Source organism: Pteropus vampyrus, unplaced genomic scaffold, assembly GCF_000151845.1.
Source record: "Pteropus vampyrus isolate Shadow unplaced genomic scaffold, Pvam_2.0 Scaffold261, whole genome shotgun sequence".
NCBI classification, from domain to species: Eukaryota; Metazoa; Chordata; class Mammalia; order Chiroptera; family Pteropodidae; genus Pteropus; species Pteropus vampyrus.
Genome location: NW_011889042.1, coordinates 2,845,556 through 2,869,402, shown reverse-complemented (window position 1 = coordinate 2,869,402; position 23,847 = coordinate 2,845,556). Strand labels below are relative to the sequence as shown.

At 40.1% G+C, this 23,847-nt stretch overlaps 2 protein-coding genes and 1 pseudogene across 2 annotated transcripts; 2 read left to right on the top strand and 1 right to left on the bottom strand.

The window, feature by feature from the left end:
- Window positions 1-307: 307 nt before the first annotated feature.
- Window positions 308-9,150, bottom strand: LOC105302158 (annotated as a pseudogene).
- A 1,903-nt stretch (window positions 9,151-11,053) lies between these two features.
- LOC105302128 (olfactory receptor 4D1-like) lies at window positions 11,054-12,012 on the top strand. The gene has a single exon (XM_011375093.1). It carries the CDS (start codon window positions 11,067-11,069, stop codon window positions 12,000-12,002), a length of 936 nt encoding a protein of 311 aa, XP_011373395.1. The 5' UTR covers window positions 11,054-11,066; the 3' UTR covers window positions 12,003-12,012.
- Window positions 12,013-20,592: 8,580 nt separating this feature from the next.
- Window positions 20,593-21,537, top strand: LOC105302157 (olfactory receptor 4D2-like). Its single transcript, XM_011375117.1, has one exon. It carries the CDS (start codon window positions 20,593-20,595, stop codon window positions 21,535-21,537), a length of 945 nt encoding a protein of 314 aa, XP_011373419.1.
- Window positions 21,538-23,847: the final 2,310 nt, after the last annotated feature.

Below are 23,847 nucleotides of genomic sequence, written 5' to 3'. Positions count from 1 at the left end.
GTAGTGTGCATGTGGGAGGTGGGGGAGAAACCAGTGGTGTCTCCATTCTGCTCTCCCTCCTACCTTCTGATCTAAATCCCACTCAATACATTAGGCAATACAGACAAATGTCTTAATTCCAAATAAACCCAGCTGACCCCCAAATCACATTCCCCTTGCATTCTGGCCCAATGACTTTCCTATACCTTCTCTCCAACCCATGCTTATCGTACAATAGTCTTTGACAGGAGCCTTCCTAGTGCTGACGTGTCCATGGGAAGGACATGGGGACCATCACCTACCTCCAGCCCAATGTGGCCAAGTGGACTTAGAGCCTCCCATCTTCCAGGCCACCCTTCTCCTGAAGCTCCATTCTTCTCCTGGCCTGTCTCAGATCAAGATCACAGGTAGGATTCACCTTAAAGGAAGGGTCATTCCTCAGAGATCAAAACTTAGGCTTAAATTGTGAAATGAAATTGGGCTCGGGCTGCTGAAATCAAGAGCAATGGGAGTTATTAAAAAGTATGTGAGCTGTTGCATCAGATGTACCATTTATAAACTCTTCAGGGGCACTGATCATAGGACCAGATGAAGCAGGACAAGAGCCTTAATGGAAAATGAATTCTCCGGGAAGTTTACAGAAGCCATATCCCTTGAGGTCACCACCATGTGCTCTGCAAGGCTCCGCCCTCTCCTCCCACCGGGATAAGTTGCAAAAGTGAGCTATGTCCTAGGACATGGTCCAGGTCACGCCCTCTACAAGTAAACTCTGAAGCCTTTTTTCACATGTACATTTGTTAAGGTGTCTCTCACCTCAACCTCTAATCTGTTCTCCTTACAGGACCTTATTGACCTTCCCAGAATAAATTGGCTAAGTTTACCCTCAAAATATTATTCACATACCATAAAATTCACCATTTGGAAGAGCACAGCTCAGTGGGTTCTTGGATATTCACAAGCTTGTGTAACTGTCACCAGAACATTTTCATCACTCCAAAAAAAAACTTCGTATTTTTTAGCAGTCACTACCCATTCTGTTCTCTCTCCAGCTCCTGGCAACCATTAGTCTACTTTTTGTCACTATGGATTTCCCTATTCTGGACATTTTATACTAGTGGAACCATATAATATGTGGTCTTCTACATCTTGCTTCTTTCTAGCATAACATTTTCAAGGTTCATCTGTGTTATAGTATGTATCAATATTTCATTCCTTTTTATGACTGAATAATATTCCATTGTATGAATAGGCCACTTTTGCTTATTCATTAATCAGTTCTTGATCATTTGGGTTGTCTCTACATTTTTATTATTATAAATAATGCTGCCATAACATTTGTACACAACTTTTTGTATGAATATATGTTTTCAATTATCTTGGGTGTATACCTAGCAGTGGAAATACGAGGTCACATGATAGCTCTATGTTTAACCTTTGAAGGAACAGCCAGTCTGTTTTTCAGTGTCTGCACCATTTTATATTACCAATAGCAGTGTAGATTCCTCTACATCATCACCAGCAATTCTTATTATATGTCTTTTTATTTTAAGTATTCTAGATTGAGTGAATTGGTATAATGTTGTGGTTTTAATTTGCATTATCTCAATGATCAATGGTATTGACTGTATTAATATGTGCTTGTTGATCATTTGTATACTCTTGGGAGAAACGTCTGCTCAAGGTCTTTGTCCATTTTTAAATGGGTTGTTTGTCTTTTTGTTGCGGGGTTATGAGTTTTTTTTATATTCTGGATATTAGATCATTGTAATGTGAGATTTATAATATTTTCTCCCATTCTGTAGGTTTTCTTTTTCTTTTTTGATAGCGTTTTGATGTACTAAAGTATTAGTTTTATGAAGTCATATGGATCTATTTTTTTCTTTTGCTGCTAACCGTTTTGGTGTCTAATATAAAAATCCATTGACAAATTTGAGGTCACAGAGATTTACTTCTTCTAATATAACTTTACTGTTTTGCATGCGATCACCCAGTTGCCCGCCATTTTGTGAAGAGACTGTTCTCTCACCATTGTATGGCCCTGGCTCCATTGCAAATAAAATTAATTGGCCATAGATGTTTTGGTTTATTTTGGACCAAAATCCATTCCATTGGTCTATATGTTTATCCTTATGCTGGTACCATACTACTTCAATTTCTCTAGCTTTGCAGTAAGTTTTGAAATTAGGAAATATGAGTCCTCCTACTTTGTTTTTCTTTTTCAAAGTTGTTTTGGCTATTTGAGGTGCCTGGTAATAACATATGAATTTGAAAATTGGATATTCCATTTCTGAAAAAGAAAAAATGCCATTTAAATTTTGATAGAGATAGCATTAAATCTGCAGATCACTTTGGGGATTATTGCTTTCTTACTAGTAAGCCTTCGGATCAATGAACGTGGGATGTCTTCATTTATTTAGGTCGTCATTAACTTTTTAAGCAATGCTTTATAATTTTCACGTGCACAATTCTTTCACCCTCTTGGTATTTTACTGTGGTATTATAAATGGAATTTTTTAAAATGCTTTTTATCATTATTTTATACTTGTTTATAGAAGCACACTTGACGTTTATGTGTTGATCTTGAACCCTTGAACATTCACAAATATGCTTATTATCTCTCATAGTTTCTTTGTGGATTCTATGGGATTTTCCATATATAGAATCATGTCATCTGCAAATATAGTTTTATTTCTTCCTTTCTAATATGGATGTGTTTTATTTCTGTTTCTTGCTTAATTGATCTGGCTAGAACTTCCAGTACAATATTGAATAGTAGTGGTGAAAATGGCATCTTCTTATTCCTGATCTTGAGAGAAGCTTTCAGTTTTTCACCATTGAGGATGATGTTAGCTGTGGGTTTTTCATTAATGATTCCTCTCTATTCCTAATTGAGTGTTTTTGTCATAAAAAGGTGTTGATGTTTTTCAAATGCTGCAACTACATTTATTGAAATGATTATGTGGGGGTTTCTTCATTTTATTAATGTGTATTATGTACATTGATTTTTCTTATGCTGGACTATCTTTGCACTTCTGGGCTAAGACCCACTTGTTCATGGTGTATAAAACTGTTAATATGCTGTTGATTTTGATTTGCTAGTATTTTTTGAGTATTTTCCATCCTGCTGTAGAAGAATGTTGGTCTGTAGTTTTCTTTTCCTGCGGTGTCTCAGTTTGACTCTGTTAGCAGGGAAATGCTGACCTTACACAATGTGTTAGACAACATTCCCTTTGCTTCTATTCTTTGGAAACAGTTAAGTAGTACTGCCGTTGCTTCTTCAAATGTTTGGTAGGATTCAATCAGTAAAAACATATGGTCTTGGGATTTTCATGCTGAGAAGTTTTTTAATACAATTTTTACATGTTATAGGTCTGTTGAGATTTTCTATTCCTTCTTAAGGAAATTTGTTGGCAATTTGAGTGTTTCTAGGAATTTGTCCATTTAATCGAGTATCTAATTTATTGACATGCGATTGCTCATATTATTCTATTCTAAACCTTTTCATTTCTGTAAGGCTGGTAGTAATGTTCTCACTTTCGGTTCTGATTTTGTTTTATTTTTAAGTCACTTTCAGTTTCACTGATTCTTTTGATTATTTTTCTATTTACTATTTCTGTCATCTCGTCTATAATATTTATTATTTCCTTTTTTCTTCTGGCTTTGGTTTAGTTGTTAGTTTCTTCTTCTAGTTGCTTAAACAGTAACCCCACTGGGCCAGGATTCAAAATGTGGAGGTTCTAGGAAAAAATGGCATAGATGATAAAGGTTTTGTTCATCCTCTGCAACCAAATCAAAGTTGTGACAGAAATATGGAGCAAACAGTGAGCAAAGTAGTTGGGGATCTAAGCAAACAGAAACACTACAACTAGGGAAAGAAACAATTAATCAACTTGCAACAGTAGGTGAGGGTGAATATCCAAGGCTGCCCGGTCCCAAGCAACTGAGTGGGGCAGAGGCTGTGTCAGTTGACAGATGCAAATGCCTCTTAAAGGGACTGTGGCCCCGAGCAGACTTTCATGGTGATGGACCGGCTCGCTCTGAGCACTGGCGCCTGGTTGGCTGGACGGGGGCTCCAGGGACTTACAGGGGGACGTTGAGTTGTCAGAATGAGGGTTGGAGTAGAGGCTCTCCCCCAGGCAGAAGTGCCAGCAGTATCCATTATTCTTTTGAGCCCTCCTTCCAACCTAGTGTACCAATGCAGCACCACCATAGCTGAGATGTCATCAAACTGGATAACAGAGGTCACTCCACCCAGAGGATTCTCTGCAACTCCGCTTTTCCCAACTCATGGCCCCACCAAGCCACATCCAGGTGTGTCCTCAGCAAGTCCAGTGCTCCTTGCTGAGCAGCACCAAGACTCCCACTGGTGGCAGCTGGTATCAGTTTCTGGTTTGGTTTCTTGAGGCAACTATAAGTACAGCATCTGTAGATTGCTTGCTGAATCTTAACAGGTGGCCCCAGGGGGACACAGGCTGGGGCTAAACTTGGCCTGCAGCTGAACCCCTCTCAGGACTGTGCCACTGGAAACCTACTATGCAAAGCCATGCAAAGAAAACTGGAAGACTTAGGAGCTTTGCTTAATACATAGAAACAGACACAGAAATGCAGCCAAGATGGGAAGACAAATAAGCAGAAACCATATGCAAGAATAGAACAAAGATCCAGAAATAATGAGGTCAAACCATCTAACAGATGCAGAGGTCAAAGCACTGGTTATAAAGACGCTCAATGAACTTAGGGAAAGTGTAGATGAATTCAGTGATAACTTTAACAAAGAGATAAAAAACATAAAAATGGAAAAGGAAATTATAAAAGGGAATGAGTCAGAAATGAAGAACACATTATCTGAGATAAAGAATATATTAGAGGGAATAAATGGAGTGGATAAAAAAGAGGATAGAACCACCGATATAGAGTATGGGGAAGCCAAGGACACTCAATCAGAATGGCCAAAAAAAAAAAAAAAAAATCAAGACTATAATAAAAATTTAAGGAGCCAGTGGGATACAATTAAATATAAGAATATCTGTGTTACAGAGGTACCTGAAAGATAAGAGGAAGTTGAAGAGCTATTTGAAGAAATAATGATGGGAAACTTCCCTAACCTGGTGAAAGACATAGACATACAAGCCTAGAAAGCTCAGGGAGTCTCAAGAAAGAGGAATCCAAAGAGGTTCACACCAAGACATATCATAATTAAAATGTCAGAGCTTAAATACAAAGAGAGAATCTTAAAAGCAGCAAGAGGAAAGAAGTTAGTTACCTACAAGGGAGCGCCCATAAGACTGGCAGCTGATTTCTCAAAAGAAACTGTGCAGGACAGAAAGGCTTGGCACAAAATATTCAATGTGATGAAAAGCCAAGATCTACAACCAAGAAATTTTAGCCAGCAAAGCTATTGTTTAGAGTTGGAGGACAGATAAAGAGCTTCCCAGACAAAAATAGGCTAAAGAAATTTATCAACACCAAGCCAGTATTACAGGAAATGATAGAGGGACTTCTTTCAGAAGAAGAACATGTATCAAAAACATGAGTAAAGAATGGTAATGACTAGATTCCTATCAACAAGTACCTCAGATGGAAAAGAATTAAATGCCCCAACCAAAAGATAGAGTGGCTGAATGGATAAGAAAACAAGGCCCCTACAAATGCTGCCTACAAAAGTTTTATTTTAGATTAAAAGACACACAGAGACTAAAATGAAAGAGATGGAAAAAGATATTGCCTCGATGGATCTAGAAGGTAATGCACTGAATGAAATAAGTAATATAGAGAAAGACAAATATTGCATGATTTCATGTATATGTGGAATTTGAAAACAAAACAAACAACAACAAAAATGGAAATGGACTCATAGATACAGAGAATATTTTGAGGGATAGTAGACTGGAGGCGGTTTGGGGGGACGATAAAAAAGAGCAAAGGAATTAAGAAGTACAAATGGATAGTTACAAAATAGACATGGAGATATAAGGTGTAGCATAAGGAAAATAGTTAACAATGTTGTAATATATAAGGGGAAAGGGAGTACTAGATTTAGTGGAGTGATAACTTTGTGAGTTATATAGGTCCCTAATCACTATGCTGTACAACTGAAACTAATATATTATTGTATGCCAATTACAATTGGAAGAAACTCATTGGATTATACAATGTAAATACGAGGAACTAATTGTCTATTATATTTTAATAAAGCCAGAAAAAGAAACAAGAATGAAAAGGAATCATTTTTGAAAAACACACAGCTAACATCATCCTCAGTAGTGGAAAACTGAAAGCTTCTCTCAAGATCAGGAATAAGAAAAAGATGCCCATTTCACTACTGCTATTCAATATTGTATTGGAAGTTCTGGAAAGGTCACTATGGCTGTAAGAACAGATTAGAGGTTGGGGTGAGAGACACCTTAAGAACTGTACATGTGAAAAGGCTTCAGAGTTTACTTGTAGAGGGTGTGATCTAGACCATGTCCTAGGACATAACTCACTTTTGAAACTACAATGGCGGGAGGGGAGGGCGGAGTCTTGCAGAGCACATGATGCTGACCTCAAGGGATCTGGTTCCTGTAAACTTCCCCGAGAATTCATTTCCATTAAAGCTCTTAACCTCCTTCATTTGGTCCTAATAACAGTGCCCCTGAAGAGTTTATAATGACACATCTGATGCAACAGCTCACAAACTTTTTAATAACTCCCATTGCTCTTGCCCTCGGCAGTCTGAGCCCAACTTCATTTCACAATCTCAGCCTAAGTTTTGATCCCTGAGGAATGTCTCTTCCTTTAAGGTGAATCCTATCTGTGATCTTGGTCTGAGACAGGCCAGGAGAAGAATGGAGCTTCAGGAGAAGGGTGGCCTGGAAGATGGGAGGCTCTAAGTCCACTTGGCCACATTGGGCTGGAGGTAGGTGATGGTCCCCATGTCCTTCCCATGGACACGTCAGCACTAGGAAGGCTCCTGTCAAAGACTATTGTACGATAAGCATGGGTTGGAGAGAAGGTATAGGAAAGTCATTGGGCCAGAATGCAAGGGGAATGTGATTTGGGGGTCAGCTGGGTTTATTTGGAATTAAGACATTTGTCTGTATTGCCTAATGTATTGAGTGGGATTTAGATCAGAAGGTAGGAGGGAGAGCAGAATGGAGACACCACTGGTTTCTCCCCCACCTCCCACATGCACACTACAGCTTCCTCCCACGCCTAGGAGAAAACAATCTAGGCCTTTCTCACACTTCCCACCCTCTGATGTTTCCCTTTTAATCCTCTTTTATTCCTCCACCCACTTCTCCTGCCTGCTGCCTCTCCAGGTTTTCATTCCTTCCCTACTGCTATACCTCCATCATATCCTTCCTTAAATCCTGTGTTTAAAAAAAGCTGTTAATGCTCCCAAGATGACCACCGGCAAGATTCACCCCCATTTTTGAGAACACTTGTTCCTTTTCCCTTCCTCTCTCTTAATCCAGTGCGGACTGATTGCCTGAGAGTGAGACAGATGGGAGACAAGATTAAATATCAACAGAAAGGGGTCTGGAATCCTTTCTTTACCCCATATACGTCCATGTCCTTTCCTTATGTCTCTGTTTTCTTTCCCATCTAGAATCCCTCTAAATCTATGCTCTATGCAGGTAGATGGAAGAATCATTTCCCAAGATTCTTATAAGTTTGTGGAAGGGATGCTGGCCATGCTAAGATGATGCTTCAGGTTCCTAAGTCTGGCGATGCTGGGAATTAGGATGCTTGGGTTCCCTTCAAGGTCCCTGAAACTGAACTGTTTCATGAGTGACTGCTCTCTCTCTTCCCACCTGTCTCAGTGGTCTGGCCCATCCTAGCCTCCATCCACTATCAAGCTATCAAACATTCTTTTGGGAACTATCTATGAGAAAGGTTATATGTGCATTAGGAACTGTGTAGTGCTAAACATATCAGACATCACAAGCCCATGTGAGGTGACACAGCCATCCTTATGGAAAATGACCAGTACATGGCAATGTATGAAGAAGCTAATTACCCTTGGGCCTTGAAGGAGAGGAACAGGATGGCAAAGCAAGGCGGGTTGGGCACTGGCCTGATGAAAGACATTGAGGCCTGAGGAACTGAAGTAGACATCAGTCTGTCGAAGCCAAGGATTCTTAGGGGCGAGCAAATAAGACGAGAAGTGCGGTTAGGATGCCATCCAGGGACTCACCAACCTGGTTCAGAGTCCCAGCTTTGCTGCTTATTGTCTGTGTGACCTGGGGCAAATTATTTAACCTCTTTAAGCCTGAGACTACTTATCTGTAAAGTGGGGATAATTAATAGTACTTATTATACTTTATAAGTGTGAGAATGATGTATGAGAATTAAATAGGCTAATGCTTATAAAATGTTCGGCCTAGGGCCTAGCACAGAGTAAACATGCAATAAATATTTGCTACAACAATGACAACAATTACTACTACAAGTACAATTAAAGTTTGACTACTTCGACTGTTGCCGAGTGGCAGATGGGTCGGCAAAGAAAGATAAGACCCAGTTTATGTGGAAGCACTCAAAAACCCATGAAGCGTGAATTCTTTCTGTAGACAATGAAGAAGCAAGGAAAATGTTATTTGAGGAAATAGAAGTCGATTTTATTGGGTTCAGACCAGGAGTCCACAGGGTCTGGAGGACCTCTGTGCACTTGTCAATTTTCTTCTTTTGTCCTATTTCTGTAGCCTCACAAGCAGTGTTGTTGTTGTTGTATGTTTTCATTTGTTTGTTTGTTTGTTTTCCGGTGATGAATCTTGGCCTTCTTCCTCTGTTCCTCCAGAGTGGCTGTACCTGCCAGTACTTCCAGCCGAGCCCATGAGCCAGGCGACCTCAGTAGGCGCACTTTAATGTAAGCTTCAGAGGCACAATCTTGAGGGTTGCAGGAACCAGATTTTTCTTGTCCTGAGGTGTGGGGAGCCCTTCAGACACCTTGATGCAGTCCAGGGAGGCCAGGCCCCGTTTGGTCTCGTAGGGCAGCACACCTCACACAGTCCGCCAAATGATGCGGCTGGAGGCTCGGAAGTGGTAGGGGCTGCGGGATAGGTAGGTGTTCTTCAACTTGCAGAGCGAGGTCAGGTACTTCCCCTTGTTTCTAAAATTGCCAGAAATGTTGATGCCCTCCCAGGACATGAACATCACCTTCTAGACCAGCAATACCTACTGGGCCATGAGGGTCACCAGGTGGCTCGGGACAAGACCTTGGCTTTTGATCACCAGGACCTACCCTCTGAAATCTTTGGCATATGTGGAAGTATCATGGAACATTTTTTAAAACATTTTGGTCTAGAGGAGAATGTATCTTTTAGAAGTTTGATTTATGTATGATGTTATACAGTGTGCATCACTGATAAAAGTGTATAAAAGTGTATGATAGTTGTAATCTTAATAGGGACAAAGAAAAACCAAGGTAATAAAGATATGCTGATGGCATTTTAGGGATCGATGATCAAGTGCAAGGGATGGGGTTGGGGGTGATGGATTAGCAGTCAGGGAAGTTCTCAAACAGACTAAACCATGCCATTTTAGCTGCTGCCCACACAATCTAATCTTGACACGACATGATAGAGCAAGGACACAAAGCCAGAGAGAGAAACATTACCCTCTCTGTTGGCCCAGTAAGTGTCTGCTCTATCGTTGCCTGTATCAGCCCTTCCTGCCCCAGTAGAGCCCCTTTTTGACCCTATTTCATCACATCATTTTTCTTCAAAAGACTTGCAGGCGTTCTCAGTTGCCCATAGGGATGCTTTTCAAATGGTCCTATGCTGGCAATTGGTGATGCCACAGAATAAACAGAGTTCCTCTTCTTGGACATTATTTTTACACAAATATTTGAGGATAAATGTGAGTTTTAGAGGAGGTAAACATGGCAGTTTTGAGTTCTGTGATTTCTCACATATAATTTTAGAGATAATTATGATTTATATTTGTCTACGGAAGCTGATAGAAATCTTTTTACATATGTTTGTGCAATTCCCTTGTATAAAGAACATCAAGGCAATGCTGCTGTCCCTCCCATCTGTCAGGTGGGAGTTGAGGAGGAGAGATTTTTCTCGTTGCAAGGTGGGGCCTCAGGACAAATTTTCCTGAACGATTAGAGAGAAGAATTTTGGAAAAGAGTAACCCAAGGGAATGGGTTCTAACGCCTAATAACTCAGTTTTGTGTTTAAAAAATGAATGTGTTCCCAAACTTTCATTTGCTGAACTAGAGAAATATGTGTCTTCCTTATCCTATATTTTCTATAACGCATTGGACTTAGCAAAATTTTATAAGCTATTATACTTAATTTTTTAAAAATCCTCTCAAAGATTATCTACATATATGTGTACAACAGAAAATTCACATGAATTTTAAACATGAAACATGAGAGATCAAAGAAATTTTGTGCTTGTCCTGGGCTGCATTGATTTCCTCTCTCGGATGGCCCCATGACAGCAGATGCTAGTAGAGAAAAGTATCTGCGGAAAAGTTGGAGAGTCACTAATCATCACAGCTTCACTTCAACCAGGATCATTTGCATGTTTTTCTTCACGTTTGCTTCTGAATTTGTATGTGACAATTTGTTGTAGTGCACACCTCTCTTCCTTCAACAATGAACCATAAGAAACTCCTCAAACCTCTGTCGTGATGAAGCATCTATTTGTTTACTCAAAATTACTAGTCTCTACTTTTCATACTCTCAAGAATTTTGCCCCCAGATTGATGATGTTTATGGTCACAGATATTTGCTGACATGTTTATTCATTCATTGACTAATTTGGCTATATTTATGGAGCCTGTGGTTTGCAAGAAATGATGTTAGGAGCAGCAAGTATGCATCAGACATGAAACCCATGGACAAGGACAGTGTGGTACAAAGGGAAAAACACCCATAAATGCCTTTATTACAATATAGGATGTGGTTAGGGAGGGAAGTCTGTGAGAGTCTTGAAAATGAATTATTTTCATGGAAGGCTCTCCTAAGCTCCATCTTACAGTGGAACTCAACAATGACGTCATTCAACTCCATCTTCACTCTCTAAGAAAAATGATTGAAGTTTTATAATTTTTTTTTGTAGGTTTTTTCTCGGAATGTTGGGAAGATCCCATGGAACCACAGAACATCACATGGGTGTCCGAGTTTGTCCTCTTAGGGTTCTCACAGACCCAGGAGCTCCAGAAATTCCTGTTCCTGGTATTTCTACTTGTCTATGTCACCACCGTTGTGGGAAACCTCCTCATCATTGTCACAGTGACGTTTGACTCTCGGCTCCACATGCCCATGTTTTTTCTGCTTCGAAATCTGGCTGTCATAGACCTCTGCTATTCCACAGTCACTTCTCCAAAGATGCTGGTGGACTTCTTTCATGAGACCAAGACTATCTCCTACCAGGGCTGCATGGCCCAGATCTTCTTCTTCCACCTCTTGGGAGGTGCCACTGTCTTCTTTCTCTCGGTCATGGCTTATGATCGGTACATAGCCATCTCCCGGCCCCTTCACTATGTCACCATCATGAACACTCAATTGTGTGTGGGGCTGGTGCTGGCTGCCTGGGTTGGGGGCTTTGTCCACTCCATTGTGCAGCTGGCCCTGATGCTCCCATTGCCTTTTTGTGGTCCCAATGTCCTGGATAACTTTTACTGTGACATTCCACAAGTGTTGAGACTTGCCTGCACAGACACCTCCCTCCTAGAATTCCTTATGATCTCCAATAGTGGGTTGCTGGTTCTTATCTGGTTCCTTCTCCTTCTGATCTCTTACACTGTTATCCTGGTGATGCTGAGGTCCCACTCGGAACAGGCAAGGAGAAAGGCAGCATCTACTTGCACCACCCACATCATCGTGGTGTCTATGATCTTTATTCCCTGCATCTACATCTACTCCCGGCCCTTCTCTCCCTTCCATTTGGACAAGGCTGTGTCCATCAGCTACACAGTCATGACTCCCATGCTCAACCCCATGATCTACACCCTGAGGAACAAGGAGATACAGGCAGCCATGAAGAGGTTAGGCAGGCGTCTAGTGATTTGTAACAGGGAGTGAACTTCAAATAAGTTGAGCCATGCAAAAAGCAGAAGAAGTTTTTATACACTGAGACAATGAAGATTAAATTAATGTTTCTACATACCTACTCCTTCATCAGATATTGTATTAGGCACTTTCACACATTTATCTTATTGTCATAAAACTGACAATGGATATATTATTTTTATATTAAACCATTTTCCAAATGAGGGCACTTGGAGAGAAATGACTGTCTCAGTGATGAGCAGCAAGTGAATGGCAGAGCTTGGTCAGGCACCTGGTTCTTCTAACTCCCAGTTTAGAGGTAGGAGATATGGGTGGGATTTGAAACCTGAGTCTCTCACAACCAAAGAGAAAACCTAGAGAGTTCGTTGTCAGTGGATCAATATGTGTGATGAACGGTCAACCGTTTCATACAACTCTGGAGCAGTCACATTTTTCCCTTCTCCCTACTTCTCTGCCTCATTCCCCATGTGGTATTTAGGAAGTGGTCTCATTTAACATTTTCTAAGAAGTTCCCATGAGGACATTTTCTTTGGATTTGTTCTTTTTTTTTTTTTTTTTTATCAAACACTCCTTGGATAACCTGCAAACTATTCTACTTTCCCAACACAGTCTTTAGGTCATTCGGATGACGTGGCTGAGAGGAGGAGGGTGTAGTATTGTTGGGGAACCAAGGCTAGAGAGGGCAGGACCATGTGTATGAGTGTTCCTGATTTGAAGTGGTGAGCTCAGTTCAAAGGCTGCCAGATCGGGTGTTTTGGGCTTTTTCTTTGACTTCCCACTCTAGGATGAGAGCTCCTTGAGAGCAGAGGCCGTGCTTTATTTACTTTCAAACTCTCCCAGTCCTTTGAACAGTACCTTACACAGAGGGGCATTTTTGCTTTTCTTGCATATTGTTCTTTCCCTGCCAATCTCAGAATCTGCTTTTATTTTCTGTTTCTGTATTTTGTATTTATCCTTATTCTCTCCATCTCCTTTGAGGTATGCATCACTTTGTAAATGCCTCTGGTGATGTATATTGTTGATTCAAAGTGAAGACAATAATGTAGAAGCTGTTTTGTTATCTCTTCCTTTCTGGCGCCCATCCCATCCAAGAAATCAGTCTTTTTGGTTTCTCTCTAAGGTCATTGCCTTTTTCCCTTTTTCCACTTCTACTGTCCTGTCCTCATTTCACACAGTTCTCCATAGGTCACACAGTGGACTTATGGAAATGAGGGGAGAGAAAATGGAGTTATTGTCTTATTTGATCTGTGCAGTTCCTCAGAACAGCTTTCCCCATTTTACATTTAATTTTTTTAAGTAACCGATTATACTTTTCTCATCCTCCAGTTTGTCTCATCTCTAGATCGAACATCCGCATTCCTTCCATGGTCCCCATTGTGACAACTTGTCTAATTTCACCATTCTGGTCATCTCCTCTGTATTTTTTCTCACATGAGCGAATCCTCTTTAAGATATGATGATGCTCATCATATGACACACTGCTGCACTGTGCGGGGTGTGTTTGAGCTCTTTAGGACACGATGATTATCCCCTTTGTAACAAAGATTTTTTTTGACTTCAAGTAGCCAAATAACCAAATAACAATGGCTTAAACAATGAGGAAATTATTATCTCACTTATAAAAGACTAGAAAATAGGCAATTCCAGAGTTAGTGAATTCAGCAGATCAAACATTTTAGGGCTCTGGGCTGGCTACTCTGAAGTTCCTTGTGTTTCCTCTCATGATGGCAATATGGCCACCAAACGTTCAGGCGTCATATCTTTAAATTCAAATAATTTAGCAAGGAGAAAAGGGAGAGGCATCCACATGCTTTTTTTTTTTTCTGTTTACCAGGGGAGAATAATTTTTCCAGAATCACTCCAGCAGAATTCTATGGTTTGTTGCCAGAACTGGGTCATATAGTCACCTCAGTCTTCAAACGGGTATGGAAATGTGAATGTCTGGCTTTTTTTAGCCAGGAAGAAAGGTATCGTAAATAGCAATCAAAGGTGTCTGCATATAGGTATAAACCCCTGGCAGGAGGAAGAGACATGATTGGCCTTAAAAATCTTGACAGTGAGCCAAGTCTGTCATGGACAGGGTCATAAAACCAAATGCCCAGAAAAACTGACAGGTAGCATGAATAAGTTAAGTGAGCCTAGTGAAGACCAGGGTGAACTGAAGAGTGCATATCCAGGCACGAGGGGAAACCCTACTCTTAGTGCTCTCCCCGATCCTAATATGGATCTCCATTATCTAAGGTCTTATAGAAGAATCTCAAGGATTTTATTCAGAGATTCCAAACAACCCCCCAGATAAACAGTTCAGGTCATCTTCCTGAATTGGCATTCAGAGATCTTCTGCCAAAACAAGTAACCTGATCTTCCTAAAGAGAGGCCTAAAAGCTCTCAAACCCTGCTCGTGCTTCCATCCATCCTTTCAGTGTTTCAATTTTAAATAGCCGGAGATTATCAAACGTGGGAAGAAAATTTTCAATATGGAAGATTGACACCAAAATAAATCAAAGAAAAATACTGATAAAAGAGAATTCCAAGAAATGGGAGACAATCCAAGGAATAGAAGAAAACTTTAAAAATGTTTTAAAATTAAACTTTTAATTTTGAGATAATAGTAGATTCACCAAAAGTTGTAAGAAATAATGAAGGGAGATCTCATATATCCTTTATCCAGTTTCTCCCAGTGGGAATATTTTACAAAACTATAATATGATGTCCCAACCAGAATGTTAACATTGGTATAGTCGAGACATAAAACAGAAAACTTAAAAAATACACCTTAGAATTAATATCCCAAAGAACGGTTTTTGCTTTCGGGAAACAAGAATAGGATATCATTTTAGAAAGGTGCACTCAGAGAATGAGGAAAAGTTCCTGGAAGTTAAAAATATGGTTTGCGGCATACTGTATTTTCCCCAGATGGCCATAGTAGTATCTTCCATTCCGTGTGCTCTTCCTCATAATACGACTTTGACATTCTTGTTGAGATCTCAAAGAATGTTAGGATCTCTGTTTCTTTTCCTTCAGTCTGGGAGGACTTGTGACCACAGTGAAGGTGAGATGGGACTTCACCTATTCTTAATCTTTTAGCAGGAAATGAAATGGGACATCTCTTGCAGAATTATTCTTTTTAGTAAACCTAGTTAAGTTTTCTTCCCTCCTTTCTTTGGAACAAAGCTCTCTCTCTCTCAAATCCTGATAATTGCCTTGGCGACTCAGCTCCTCTGGCTATTGATAAGGGTCATCAGCCCATTGTTAAGCAGAAATGGTGTTAGGTCAGCCAGGGCCCTTAGAGTTTAAGGTGGGAGGGAACTTTAAGCCAATGGTCTTTCTGTTTACTCTTTAAGAAATGTATTAACCAAGTCTGTTTCCCTTTAAAACTCACTTAATAGGCAAATCAATAATAGAAATTAATAGATGTATGATTTAAATAATGAGTTTGTATCTTTTCCTTGTCTAGGGACTGATTTGGCACTTCAGCAGGAAACCCAAGACTCCACCCTGACTGAGGCAGAAAGGGAAAGAGTTCCATGAAACCCCTGTAGGCAGGGACTACGGCCATTCTCAGCAGGAAGCAGATACAGAAGAAGAGACCTCCCGTCCCTCAACATCCATACTAGTAAGGGGGTTCATGGCTCTTAAAAAAGAGGTAGGCAGGAAAGTTAGGGGGTTTTGGGTCTGCCTGCAAAGACACTGAGGTCATCCTATCCTAGGAGGAGTCCTCCCTAATCCACCCACAATTAAGCAAGCCAGAAGGCATTTTTTAACTCACACAAAGAAACCAGTAGGCAGAGATTTAGGTACCAGTTTAAGCCAGTCACTCGCACCTGAGCAATGAAGACCCCAACGACCTTCAACTCACCTGAGTCTAATTAAACCATCATTATAATATGATGCATATGCCTGGAGGTTCATTAATATCATTACGACAGACTGAATTCTGGGAACAAACATGCACAGAAAGCAAAATGATGAATCACTGAGTCCTGCCAATCTTAGTTGTCAATCAAGGAAGCCCACTCTAAGTAACCACCCACAGCAAAAAGGGATAAAAACCCTGAAATCTTTGTTACCAGGTGTTATGAGCCACGCTTCTCTTGCTCAGGCCCTCTTCCACATCTGGAAGTGTACTTTCTCTTCTAATAAAGCTTTTCTTTTCTACTGTATTTCGGTGTCTTGCTCAATTCTTTGCTTGAGACATCAAGAACCTGAACAATGCACTGGGAGAGGACCCCACTCTCCGGTAACAAAAACAGCTCTCTTATAAATTGTTGAGGGAAGACTATAAATTGTTTTGGTGATAGTAGATTAATTCTGGTCTAGAGAATATTTCACTTCTCAGCCTTCTTAATCCCTAGGTCCTGCCATTCCAGTTGTTTTTATAAGCAAGCACGGGGACGATTTAAGTGTAAGAAGGAAAAAACCTCAACCAACCTTGCCTAAGATGTTTGCTTCACATGGGATCCATAAAAAGTGATGTATCAGTCAGGGTCTCAGACATTTATTTTAAGGAATTGGTGGGCAGGGGGGCTGGCACATCCAAAATCCATAGGGCAGGCCACCAGGAAGGGCAGGCTGGCACTCAGGCATGAGCTGAAGCTGCAGTCAGAATATCACCTTCCTCAAGGAAACCTCAGTTCTGCCCTTAAGGCTTTTCAACTGATTGCATCAGGCCCACCAGATTATCTGTATCATCTCCTTTACTTAAAATCAACTGATTATAGACATCAATCACATCTACAAAATACCTTCACAGCAACTCCTAGATTAGTGTTTGATTGAATAACTGGGAACTATAGTCCAGTTGACACATAAAACTGACCATCACAGGGGGAGAATTTTTAATTATCAGTGACGCTGGGCTCCCTCAATGAGAATGTAAATGAAGTTCCTTCTATATGTATCTTGAATCCATTTAACAGAGTGAAGTTGTAACAATAATTAAATCTGACAAATATTTATTTCTTAGATATATAGTGCACAGGAAAAATATTTTCTCAGCTCAGTTTCCATGACCGGAGTTGAACATAATTACTCCATTTCTGCCATTCAGGTTTGTGAAAATCATTATGTTGGCTAGAGATTGTAGTGAACAAATGAGGTTTAGCGAACATTTTACTGACCCACATGTGCCTTGACAGGGGAAATATACAACTGGAACATATGAAGTTTTTTCTATTGAAAGCTAAATCAGAACCAGAACTCAAAATCACTCATGTGATAATCATTGAGATGGACAAGTCCTGCCCTCTTCCTCAGGATCAATCCAAGCTAAACATCAATCCGAGGAACTCAATTTTTAAATGAACTAAAGCGCTACATAAGAAGTTTTTTTTGTTTTGTTTTCTTTTTTTTTTTAATCTACATCTCTTGTATGTGGAAGGGCTTTACACTGTATTCTTATCTGCCAGGCAAGTATGAACATTAGCAATGAAAGAATTCAGACCAGCCTGGAAATCCTCCATAGATCAGAGATTTCTGTCTAAGAACTTGGACAGCTTTTACAGCATATCAAGATTACGACAGCACTTAATGCCAGTTTTGTTGAATTCCTCATAATGAGAAGGTATATGGGTTTCTTGTAACAACCCTTATAATAGAGGTACTAATAATTCACATGTAAAGAATGCTAGCATTTTATACATGATATGAGTAGACTTGGATGTGGGCAGTGAATCAATTTTAGGGGTCTGGTTAGCAAAAAAAAAAAAAAAAAAAAAAAAAAGGACAAGGTTTATAGGATAAATTTCCATTGTAGTATACAAACATTTTCCCACCTGATTTTCCTTAAGAAAGAAATCGAACCAGTTATGAGGATTCCACAAGAGCAAGGTCTGCTGTGCTTAGGGACAGGTCAGTGGTTCTCTGTGTTTGGTCCCCAGAACTGAAGCCTAAGCCTTATCTGAGAATTTGTTACAAATGCAAATTCTTGGTCTCACCATTGACCAACTGAATGAATAAGGCCGGGGCTGGGACAACTAATCTGTCTTTTAACAAGCCCTCCTGGTGATTCTTTCAAGGATGTGACTCACTGGTCTAAAAAAATGGGTTCTTTTAAAACTCCCAGAGAGTCTGTTTCTTTTGTAGAGACTCTTGTCCTTTTGGATCTTGGCCTGAGAATCCTACATTCTACAAATCTCTAAAATATTCATCATCCTTGGGATTTTGGAGCCCTAAGGAAGGCCTCCCAAAGAGTATGTTGTATTTGAGACATTTAGAAACTTTTTAACAACTCCCATTGCTCCCTTGCCTCCAGTGGTAATCAGCCCATTTTGCTTCCTGAGCCCGGTCTAATAGTTTCTCCCTGAAGATATTCCCTCCTCCCCAAGGGTCATGCCCATTGATGAATACATGATGTGTATGGGCAGTGGCTGGGAAACTGAAGCTGCAGGTAAGGAATCTCCAAGAAGATGTCAAACCTGAAACCTCTCTCCCCTTCTGGGCTGAAGGAAGGTGAGAGACAGGGTTTTCTCACCTGTAGATAGACTGATGTGAGAAGGATTCAGAAACACTCGCTAGAGTGTGGGGAGGACATAGACTTGATGGTATTAAGTCTACAAAGTGTGAGGAGAGCCTCAGAAGGTAATGCAGGGGAAGTATGATGTTGAAAACAGATGTCTCGGGTTGTATGTGAAAACTCAGGCTTTTAACAACCAAGTGAAGAATTGGCTCTATGATTTAGAGGGAGGATGCTGAAAGCAAAGGGTAAGGAAATATACCACAAAATTCTCTACATAGTCACTTAAAACGAGATCATGTAATTACCACATTAAGTTAGCAAACATTTTTTGAGCAACTGCTCAATCAGAGTTGCTTTTACAGGCACTGGGGCTACTAAGTTATTGAATTTACACTCTAGTTAAGAGAAACAACAGGAAAAAAAGATAAATATCATGACAGAGGTATTTATAAAACATATTGGAACCCAGAGAAATGAGGGATTAATTCTGCATGGGAGACACAGGGGAAGGAGTACAGAGAAGGTGATATCTGAGTACTTAGTTTGAGAAGATAGTAGAAGGTATTTCAGGAAACAGAATTCATTACCAAAGCTACGGAAATAACCAAGCATGTGGTATGTGTGAGAAACTATGAATTCCTTGAAAAAAATCAGTTCCTAGGTAACAGAGATACTGATTAGAAAGGTAGATGGAGGTTATGTTTTATTACTTTGCATGACATGCTGAGAGGGAGTTGCATGCACAGGCAGAAGTATTTTTTTCTACTCTAAATCGATCTACAAAGCATGTTAGATGACTCCTAGGAGTTTGAGTTTTAAGCTGTGGACATTAGACAGTCATTAAAAGATGATAATGAGGGAGAAACATGATCAGATATGACTTTAAAAAGATCTCTTTGATGACTATCTAGAAGATGAACTGAAGTCATGTGGTGTAAAGCAATGGAAGCAGAAGGATAAGATTAAAGTGACCTCTAATAGATCGCAACAGGCAAGTGAGAAAGGATGGGAGGTGAGGACAAGGGGGAGGAGAGGTCGTGGGGAGGCCACTTAGCCTATCTCTCATCTTCTTCTCCACATTAAGTCCCATTCCCTCCCCAGCTCCAAAACCTTTCCTTACCGCTTCTTTTACTTGCTCTATTCCTTCATCTCCCTTCCCTTTAATCGCCTTTCTTTATTCTTTTGTCTATTCTGTTTCTCTTATTTCAACATCTTCCTTTGTTTTCTATCCTCGTATTCAATATATTCTAAAATTCTTCTTCCTCCCAGGAGAGCTCTCCATGTCCCCTTCATACAATTTCATCATCTGCTTCGTAATCCAGAGACACTTTCTCCCTCTTCTCTCTCTTGTCGCAGCATACACACCACGTAAGTGCTGTCTTCACTCAGTAAGGGGCCAACTACATGAGTGAGGCATGGAGGGAGGCATACCCTATAGCTATTCACTCACCCAGCAGTCAATATCAGCAAGGTTAGGTACAAATAAATTATAAGGTCCACATTCATGTTTCTGGGATTTATAGTTGAATTATGGAGAAAAAACATAGATATGTGAAAAGTTCATTAATATTATAATGGGTTAAATGTTGCATAAACAATGACGGGTAGAAAAATTTATTAGAGACAGGAAGAAGGGAGAATATCTTTGGAGTAGGAGATGACACAGAGGAGAGTGATTATCATTTACTATTCCAGGCACTGTTCTAGGAACTTTTTATGTTATCTTAATTCCCTAGACTATTCTATAAAGAAAACATTTTTATTCTTTGCAGATGTGGAAACTGAGACTCAGAGAGAGTAAGAAACTTACTCAAGGTCAGATCTCGAGGAAGTAGAAGCCCTGAAATTTGACTGTAGGTCTGTTGGACTCCGAGTGTCTTCTCACTACTCTATTAATTGAACTTTTGAAAGGCAGGTTGCACGTGTCTCTGGACAGCTTTAAGATATCTCGTGAACGTATGTTCCAGCACCAACACGTAAACTCTCCAGAGACAAGGCCACTTAATCAGTACCTGGTGCTATAGTCTGCACACGAGGATGACCATCAAATGGACCTGGACGACTCGGTTTAGCCTTTGAGCACTAAAAGTGACTCATGCATCTATGTCCGTGGTTTGTTTTCCTTAGGTGTATGGAGAAGAAGCCATGGAACCAGGGAACCTCACATGGATATCAGAATTTGTCTTCCTGGGGCTCTCACAGACTCGAGAGCTCCAGCTTTTCCTGTTTCTAGTGTTCCTGTTTGTCTACACGATCACTGTTGTGGGAAACCTCCTCATCGTGGTCACAGTGACCTCCGACTCCCGACTCCATACCCCTATGTACTTTCTGCTCCGAAACCTTGCTGTCACAGACCTCTGTTTCTCCTCAGTCACTGCCCCAAAGATGCTGGTGGATTTCGTCTCTGAGAAGAAGACCATCTCCTACCGGGGCTGCATGGCCCAGATCTTCTTCTTCCACTTTCTGGGAGGTGCCATGGTCTTCTTCCTCTCAGTGATGGCCTATGACCGCATCGTTGCCATCTCCCGGCCCCTCCACTATGTCACTATCATGAACGTTCAGCTCTGTGTGGGGCTGGTGGTGACAGCGTGGATGGTAGGTTTCGTCCATTCTATTGCCCAACTGGTTCTGATGCTCCCACTGCCCTTCTGTGGGCCCAACATCTTGGATAACTTCTACTGCGATGTCCCACAAGTGCTGAGACTTGCCTGCACTGACACCTCCACCTTAGAGCTCCTCATGATCTGCAACAGTGGGCTGCTGGACATCATCTGGTTCCTCCTGCTCCTGATCTCTTACTCAGTCATCCTGATGATGCTGAGGTCCCACTCGGGGCAGGCAAGGAGGAAGGCAGCTTCCACCTGCACCACCCATGTCATTGTGGTGTCTATGGTCTTCATTCCGAGCATTTACCTCTATGCCCGGCCCTTCACCACCTTCTCCATGGACAAGGCTGTGTCCATCAGCCACACAGTCATGACCCCTATGCTCAACCCCATGATCTACACCCTGAGGAACCAGGAGATGCAGGCAGCAGTGAAGAGATTAGAGAGGCGCTGGCTGGTTTGTAAAAGAGAGGACAGTGGGTAGGTCACTTCTCTTTGTCTTGGTTTTCCATTTGTAGAGTGGAGAGAGAGCTATGGTATCTACTCTCTTCATAGCTTGTGGATATGTTGCAAGGGTCATTGTAGAAGTGAATGTTTTTTTTTTTTTAAATTAAATTATTGAGTGACATTGGTTAATGAACTTATATAGGTTTCATTTGTATAATTCTATAATTCGTCATTTATATATTGCATCTTGTGTTTACCACCCAAGGTCAGATCTCCTCTGTCACTGTATATAAGTGAATGATTTTTGAAACGAAGTAGTTTACTCAGAATTTTAGGAAAAAGGAAAATATCTTTATTTGTGTTTGTGATATATGATTGAACACTCCTATGAGTGTTCTCACGGTCCCCAGAAAGTCACACACTTTTTTGTACCTTCTTGGTAGACAATTTCCTCTTATGACAGTATTTTCCCATAAGGGCTGTTCTGTTTTCTATATTTGATGTCTTTGTCAAATACCTCGTCTTGGTATGAATCTGGATTTAGAATCTTAAGATTTAACTTAGAGGTCCTAACCAATCACTTACCAAACTGATGACCTTGGATGAACCACTTGGCCCCTCTTGGCCTCATGACTTGTTCCTCAAAACACTTAAATTAATATCTGACCCTAAGGTTCTCAGGTTTATTATAAAAATCAGATTTAAAAAATTGTGAGAAAGCATCGGGTAAACCACATAACTATATTTTTTCTTCCCGAATTTTTTCACCAATTTTATTTTACTCTCAAATTTGAAATTACCGTGAATGTTCAGACTTTTTTCTCTTTACATTTTTAAGGTAGGATAATAATTGTTACAACCAAAAGATTACATGGAAAATACATTTGGATTATAAAACATTGCACTATTATGTATTAATGCTCATGTACACAGTACTCGATTCAAGAACCAAAAGTTACCAATAACTTACACCTGCCCCTAGGGTCCTCTCCATCACATTCACTCTCACTCCTCCCCAGATGTACTACTTTCTTGGATTTTTGTGTTTATCATTCCATTGCTTGTAAAAATAGTTTCATCACATTTTTACATAATCAGTCCATTGTTTGTTTTGCTTATTTTAAGCTTTAAAAAATATCGTGCTGTGTATAATATTCTGAGATTTGCTTTTTTTCACTCAGCCTTAGGTTTGTGAGCTCCACATGCTCTGCTTGGCTGTAGCTCATTCATTTGCACTGCTGTTTGATATTCCATTGTGAGAATAAGCTTATTTGGGTCATTTCCAAATAAGTTTTTCTGCTGTTGCAAACAGTGCTATTTTCGATATTCCTCTACTTGTCTCCACTTGCCACATTGAGGAGCTATGAGTTACCTGCCTCAAAGTGGAATTGCTAAGCTTCGAGGTCTTCAAAAATTTAACTTGGCAAAATAGTGCCAAAATGTTTTTCAAAGTTGTACCAAATTACATGTTCATCGGCAGTGTGTAAGTGTTCACATTGATTCACCTCCTTCTAACAGTTGATATTGTCAGGCTTCTTAATTTTTGTCAATTTTGTGGGTAAAAATGATATTTAACTGTAGTCTTAATTTGTCTTTCTCTGTTCCCCAACACTTCTTTCTACATTTTTATTACATTTGGGTTTCCTGTAAATGCCTTTTGTTCTTTTTTCTTTTTTTATTGAATTTTTCTAACTAATCTAGGTGGTCTTACATCATTGGGTTACTCGATCTCTTATTAGTGATAAATATTACAATGCCTTCTCCCAGTCTGTGGTTTGTCTTCTCTATTCGTTGTGTTAATTTTAACGTAGGCGGGAATGTCAATCGTATTTTAATATTAATGCTTATTGAGATCTATTTTTTTTTTCTTTTAACGCCTACAGCACTTGGTATTCCTAGGTGGTCTCCCATCCAAGGACTAACCAGGCCTGACTCTGCATAGCTTCTGAAATCAGACAAGATCGGGCACGTTCAGGGTGGCATGGCTGTAGACGAGATCTAATTTTTTTAAAAAAACATTTCTAACCCACAGGACAGAAAGATATTCTGCCACATAATTTTTTCATTTTAATTTTAAAAGAATTTATTTTAAATTTTTTTCTCACTTTTAAGAGAATCTCAAACTTACAGAAAAGTTGCAAGTATAGTATAAAGAACTTTTTTCTCCTGAAGGTTTAAAGGTAAGTTGCTAACCTGATGCCCACCACTCCTTAACACTGTATACACGTTTTCCGCAAGATATTTTCCTACAACACTTCCATACACGCATCAAAATTGGTACAGTAAGCATACATTGCTAGAATCTAACTTCAGCTTCTCTTCAAGTTTTACCACATGTCTCAATAAA

Bases quoted from the DNA above. Each gene is read 5' to 3' on its own strand.
- LOC105302128 (XM_011375093.1), top strand. From the start codon at position 11,067: ATGGAACCACAGAACATCACATGGGTGTCCGAGTTTGTCCTCTTAGGG.
- LOC105302157 (XM_011375117.1), top strand. From the start codon at position 20,593: ATGGAACCAGGGAACCTCACATGGATATCAGAATTTGTCTTCCTGGGG.